General features: G+C 55.4%; 1 protein-coding gene across 1 annotated transcript in view; it reads right to left on the bottom strand.

Moving 5' to 3' along the window:
* OTUB1 (OTU deubiquitinase, ubiquitin aldehyde binding 1) overlaps positions 1-6,216 on the bottom strand; it is an 11,836-nt gene extending 5,620 nt beyond the window's left edge. Inside the window, exons 1-3 of the mRNA XM_017516906.2 lie at positions 5,502-6,216; positions 3,861-3,922; positions 3,506-3,604 (exon numbers count right to left, since the gene is read on the bottom strand). Coding sequence (XP_017372395.1) covers positions 3,506-3,604; positions 3,861-3,922; positions 5,502-5,559 — 219 coding nt within the window. The 5' untranslated portion in view covers positions 5,560-6,216. The remainder of the gene's footprint in view (positions 1-3,505; positions 3,605-3,860; positions 3,923-5,501) is intronic.
* Positions 6,217-6,839: the final 623 nt, after the last annotated feature.

Genomic DNA, 6,839 nt, shown 5'->3' on the forward strand with positions numbered 1-6,839 from the left:
AGTTTTTTATTTTTCTTAAAGATGGAGTTTCACCCTTGTCACCCAGGCTGGAGTGCAAGGGCGCAATCTCGGCTCACTGCAACCTGCGCCTCCTGGGATCAAGCGATCCTCCTGACTCAGCCTCCTGAGTAGCTGGGATTACAGGCATGCACCACCCGGCTAATTTTGTATTTTTAGTAGAGACGGGTTTCTCCATGTTGATCAGGCTGGTCTTGAATTCCTGATCTCAGGTGATCCGCCCGCCTCAGCCTCCTGAAGTGCTGGGATTACAGGCGTGAGCCACCGCGCCTGGCCCATTTTTCTGTATTTTTAGTAGAGACGGAGTCTCACCATGTTGGCCAGGCGAGTCTCGAACTCCTGACCTCAAGTGATCCGTACACCTCAGTCTCCCAAAGTGCTGGGATTACAGGCGTGAGCCACTGCACCCTGCCAAAGTCACAGGGATTTTAATAGCCCCAAGTGTGAATCTCAACTCCAGTCGTGGTCCTCACACCCACTGGCCTCACCGCACCTCCTTTGAACTGTCCAGCAGGCATCTCCACTGAGTGCAGCTGAGATCACCCTCTAAACAACTGCTCCTCTCCCAGCTGCCCCACCCCAGTCACCCACAGCACCCAAAGCCTTACAGTCACTGCCAACTTCATCACCGTATCCACCCCTTCAATATGTCTGGTAACCAACTGCTTCTCACTCCTCACCTCCACCGCCTGTGGCAGATTTTATTGCACAAGGCTCCTAGCAGTGTCCCTGCCTCCACCTGACCCTCTGGAGTCATTCTCACCCCAGCACAAGAGTGGCCACAGTCGGCTGGGTGAGGTGGCTCACGCCTATAATCCCAGGACTTTGGAGGCTAAAGTGGGGGGATCATTTGAGGTCAGGAGTTCAAGACCAACCTGGCCAATATGGTGAAACCCCACCTCTACTAAAAATACAAAAATTAGCCAAGTATGGTGGTGAGTGTCTGTAGTCCCAGCTATTCAGGAGGCTGAGGCAGGAGAATCGCTTGAACCCCTGAAGGTGGAGGTTACAGTGAGCCAAGATGGTGCTGTTGCACTCCAGTGCACTCCAGCCTGGGCAACAGAGCAAGACTCTCAAAAAAAAAAAAAAATAGAGACTAGAGTCACCTGCTGGATGCACCCCAACTCCCTCAGAGTCCTTTCTCCCCCAACCAGTTCCCCAGCCCCAACCCCTGGGTCCTCATTCTGCTCCAGCCACACTGGCTTCAAGCCATCCAGGCGCCCTCTTGCCTCAGGCCTGGGCCAGCACTGCTCTCGGACACCTGTGACTCGCTCCTCGGCCTTTTTCTGTTCATTACTCAAATACCACCTCATCAGCAAGGCCTTCACCAAGCCCTGTTTAAAATGGCAAACACTCCCACTCCCAATCCCCTTTTTATTTTTTTAAGATGGAGTTTCTCTCTTGTCACTGAGGCTGGGGTGCAGTGGCCTCATCTTGGCTCACTAGAACCCCTACTTCCAGGGTTCAAGTGATTCTCCTGCCTCAGCCTAAGTAGCTGGGATTACAGGCATGCGCCACAACACCTGGCTAATTTTGTATTTTTAGTAGAGATGGGGTTTCACCATGTTGGTCAGGCTGGTCTCGAACTGCGTCAGTCTCCCAGAGTGCTGTGATTACGGGCGTGAGCCACCACACCTGGCCCCAATCCCCTTTTTCTTGTTATTTTTCTCCACAGCACTCACCGCCTGCCACCTTCTGACACCCCACATGTCCTAGAGCCCTCTTTGGCGTATCATCTGTCTTTCCACCCTGAACTGTAAGCTTTGCAAGGGCAGGCTTTGTGGTTTAGTCATCGCTCTATCTTCAGTACCTAGAACAGCGCCTGGACCGCAATCCGTACTCAATAAATTTTAAATAAGTAGAACACCAGGACCACAAAGAGCCGGAATCATTGCTGCTACTGGAACAGCCTTCTGAGCACGCTTTCTGCACCAGGCACTTGGCACAGGGCAAATAAACGTCATCCTAGCTGATCCTCACAAGAGCCCATTTATAGAGAGAGGAGCAAAGTCTGCGCCCAGGCCTGCTTGGGCTCTGCTGCCACAGCTGTCTCTGCACAAAGAATGCGGGTGCCGGTGGCACAGAGAGGCCTGCTACCAGACAGCATGCTCCGGACATCAAAACGTTTGATGACTCCATGGGAAGAACCTGGGGGAAGAAGCCCGTCTACTTTCCCAGGGTGGTCTAGCATGACCGGCAGGCCTTGGCATGGGGGCCCCACTGGCGGGCAGTGACGTAAGTGGAATGAAGGAAGGTCACCTCCTGCATAGGGAGAGGAGGGGGTTTGTAACCTGCTGCTTACGACACCCGGTAACATCTCCTTCAACCCTCACAGTGGCCCTGTGAGGAAGACAACGCCCCGCCCAGAGAGGAGAGAACAGGGATCTCAGGGCTTCAGGGCGCTGCCCGAGATCACAAAGCTTGAAGTGGTGAGGCCAGGACTGGAACGCAGGCTGTCGGGCCCCAAAGCCGGTGCCTCCTCTCCACAGGCACCCTGAGGAAATCCCACTCCCTGAGCAGGAGGTCTCGGTAGATTACAGAGTGCACACAGCTGGGTCTGGCCTGCAGGTGTGTTTGGCTCACACATTTAAAATTTGAATTAGCTGCCAACTGTTCAAAGTCAGGAGCATGGTTACCTCTGGGTTCTCTTGGAAAAACAGGTCTGGAGACAATGGAGAGACAGATATGGACACTCCCATTTCCCCCAGGGGCCTCCACTCCCTATTACAGCTCAGTCTGGCTGATACTGAGCTGTGATGCCTTCCTTGTTCCCCATCTGACTTCCTGGCCACCTTCAATCACCTCCCCTACAGGTGGAAGATTCTAAGCATCTGCGATCTTTGCAGGGAAGAGAAACATTTACTAAACACCCACACTGACCTACCAGATACTGTTTCCACACACCCACTGTCACTTTTTTTTTTAAAGACAGGGTCTCACTGTTACCCAGGCTGGAGTGCAGTGGCGCGATCTCGGCTCACTGCAACCTCCACCTCTCAGGTTCAAGCAATTCTCCTGCCTCAGCCTCCTAAGTAGCTGGGATTACAGACACCTGCCACCACGCCCAGCTAATTTTTTTTTTGTATTTTTAGTAGAGACTGGGTTTCACCACTTTGGCCAAACTGGTTTCAAACTCCTGACCTCAAGTGATCCTCTCGGCCTCCCAAATTGCCAAAGTACTGGGATTACAGGCGTGAGCCACCCCAACGGCCTTTTTTTTTTTTTTGAAACAAAGTTTTGCTCATCACCCAGGCTGAAGGGTGTAACGGTGCGATCTTGGCTTCCTGCAACCTCCACCTCCTGGGTTCAAGCACTAAATCAATGTCTTTTTGAGGTCCCAGCCTGCACACGTCAAGGACCAGCAACAAGAAGTGTCCCCCAACAGCCTCCTCACTCAGGGACAGCCCCAGCAGGAAGCAGGTCTGAAGCAGGCACTCTCCTGCCCCACCCCCAGGGTGCTTCCCCTCTCCTGTGGTCAGGCTCCCACCTTGATCTTCTGTTGATAGACGTTGTCATCTTCAGCATACTCCTTGTACAGGACCGAGAGCTCCAGCCGCTCTGACACCAGAGGGTTCTGCACCGCAATCTGGAAGAGGCCGGGATCTATTAAGCTCTGGCGGGGAGATGGAGTGCCCCAGGCCTAATAGCCAGAACGCCCACAAAAGGGCTGGGCTGCTCACCCGGTGGTGCAGCGACCCCCAGAAAAACAGCCAGTACCTAGCACAGCCTGGGGAGGAGGGAGCGTCCGAAGTAGAGACAGACAACAGACCTCAGGCTCTGCCTATGCATTGCCACAACGGGGCTGCTGGCCACTGCCTCCCTCGCCCGCTGCAGCGCCTCACCTCTTGCTGAATTCGGTCCTGCTGAGCCATGATGGCTTCATCATAGGCCAGACAGTTAACACCTGAGAAAAGGAAAAAAGCAACGATTACAGGTGTCCTGGCCATCTCCACAGCAGGCAGCTGGGCCAGGCACAAGAGCAGCCCAGGGGCAGGACAACAAGCTTAGAATCTGGAAGCAAGCATGTTACATTCTGCTCCACCTCAACTGTGTCAACTTGGCAAAGTCCCTTCCCCATCTGGGCTTTCATTTCCTCATCTTTAAAAAGAAGGGGCAGAGGTGCACCTTGGTACCCCTAAGGTGCGCTCTTCCAGCTCTGACACCTGCTTCCTCGGGTTAACATCACTTCCCAGCAGCCTGGGAATGTTCTGGGGCCAGGCGGGGTCTCCTGGGGAAAGTAAGATGAGGAGGCAGAGTCCTGGGCTGGAGGAGAGCTTCCCGTGGGCCTGCACTTCACTCCATCACCCCCGCATCCTCTTGCCGTCCTGGATGTTGTTAATGGTGCCCATTTTACAATAAACAAAACAAATGCAAAGAAAGCAATCTGCCCAAGGTCATAACTAGCAAAGACCTGTGGTCAAACCCAGGTTTGTCTAATTCCAGGCTGAGCTCTTCAGCACAATACCTCTCCTTGGCTACCTCACAGCAGAGACTGTAAAATGGGGTGAATACCCCCGTCTTTCTTAGCGGAATACCAGTATGTGCTTTAGGATCATCAGCCAGCTGGGCAGGTCCACCCTGAGTTGAGGAGCCAGGAGACCTGAATTTTAGTCCTGACTCTCTCTTAATGTGATCTTGAACAAGTCCCTTCTGGGCCCGTTTCCCCACTTCTCATTCCCTCGAAGTGTTCGGTGAGAATGAGGTGCGTGTACTGAATGACTTTTAAGGTCAACCCTTTGGGGCTCGCCATCCCAGATTCTCGGCTGGGCGTCGACGTGCCCTTTTCGCACTACTCAGCGAAAGAGCTGTCCCTGCCACCCAAGTGACCTACGTGGTCCCCAGGGCCCAAATCATAGGCGGGAAAAGACAGAGTGGGGTCATTTTTGAAAGGCCCATCTTCTCAGGAGACTAACAATGCCTAGGCAGGCGGAAAGGGGCTGCGAGGCCAGAAAAGGAGGCTTACCAGAAAAAGTCGCAGGACTCAGGGACAGACCCCGCAGCCCCCTCACATCCCAGGGCCGCCTGCGACATCCCGAACGGCACGCCCGGACCTTTGTGCTTCGGAACCCAGCGAAACCCGAGGCCCTCACGGCGCGGGCCGCGGTGGAGCAGCCAAGGGGGCTCAGCCCTGACCTAGGCCTCAGCCTGACTGCAAGGACCGGGGCGGGAGGGCTCAGCGCCCCTGAAGCCGGGAGCCGAGGGGCCGGGCGGAGGGCGGGGCGACCCAGGCCCCGCCCCGGGCGCGCACGCTGTAGAAGGGCATCGGGCCTCGGCCCGCCTCGCCCGTCCTCCCTCCCGGCCGGGGGTCTCGGCGGTGGCTCCTGCCATTGTGAGGGGGAGGGGAGGCAGCGGAGGTGGAGGAAGGGACCCCCGCACACTTCGACCCCACCGCCGGAGGCCCTGCCTCTCCTCTCTCATCGGGAGCAGCTGGCCCGGCATCGCCCCTACTCGCCCGGGCCGGGCATCCCTCCTTGGATCTGTACCTTCAGAGTCGCTGCCCAGCGGCTCCTGCTTCTGCTGCTGAGGTTCCTCCGCCGCCATCTTTAAACAGCGCCGCACTGCCGACCGCTTCCGGGTTGCCAATCTCCCTCCTCCAGGAAGTGAGCCCCTCCTCGTGGCCCCGCCTTGGCAACGGCCCTAGCAACGGGGTCCCCTTAGGCGTTGTCAACGAAAGGACTCCCAGTCAAGTGGCAGCTGCTGCCACGCCAGTCCCGCGGACCTGAGACCCCTGGAGGAGGTCAGCCGCCCCCGGTCCGCACCTCCACCCCACACACTGGTTTGGCTCCATCTTCTCAGCCTCCCGAGGTTCCCGGTGGTGATTTCAGAGCCTCCTGGAGCCAATTCCATTTTCTTTTCAATGGAGTCTGAAACGCGGATTGTGTTATTGAAAGAAATAGAAAGGTGAAATTAAAATCACCGAAGGCAGCATTCCTGCTGCGGGCTTCCGCACGCACTGCATGCGACCGTAGCTGCAGTGCAGAGCAGCATCTGGCCCAGGAGACAGGAAGTCGGCCAGCGCCGGGGCGCTGGCGGAGCCCCACATCGGGGCCCCACCGAGCCTGCGTTCTCCGCAGGCTTTGGTGAGCTGCTTCCGGCAGGGAGAATGTGTCCTTTGGTGCCAAGCCAAAGCCTCAGGACCTAAGTTTGAGCTCTGTGTCCTTCTGGTTGTGACAAAGCAGGGCCTTTAAAAAAAGAAGAAGAAAGGGTCTTGCTATGTTGCCCAGGGTAGTCTCGAACTCCTGGACACAAGCGATCTTCTGGCCCTGCCTGAAGAGTAGCTGAGACTCCAGCCGCCAGCCACCACGCCCAGCAAAAGCAGGGTCTTTAAAAAGCAAAGACTTAGCAAAAAAGGAAAATAAAGGTTACAGGAGTTAAGCAGAGGTGCTGGAGGGAAGTGGGTGTGGCTGTGAAAGGAAAAGTCTGGATTCTTGTGAAGGTGGAAATGTGCAATACCCTAACTGTATCAACATCCTGGTGTACGCCTTACTACAGTTTCGCAAGATGTTTGTGTGGGCAGGGGAGACTGAGTAAAGGATACATGGAATCTTGATAATTTCTTTTAAGTTGCCTGTGAATTATCTAAAAATTAGGCCGGGCACGGTGGCTCATGCCTGTAATCCCAGCACTTTGGGAGGCTGAGGCGGGTGGATCATGAGGTCAACAGATCGAGACCATCCTGGTCAACATGGTGAAACCCCGTCTCTACTAAAAATACAAAAATTCAGCTGGGCATGGTGGCGTGTGCCTGTAATCCCAGCTACTCAGGAGGCTGAGGCAGGAGAATTGCCTGAACCCAGGAGGCAGAGGTTGCGGTGAGCCGA

The sequence above is a fragment of the Cebus imitator genome, unplaced genomic scaffold (assembly GCF_001604975.1).
Source record: "Cebus imitator isolate Cc_AM_T3 unplaced genomic scaffold, Cebus_imitator-1.0 Scaffold609, whole genome shotgun sequence".
Lineage (NCBI taxonomy): Eukaryota > Metazoa > Chordata > Mammalia > Primates > Cebidae > Cebus > Cebus imitator.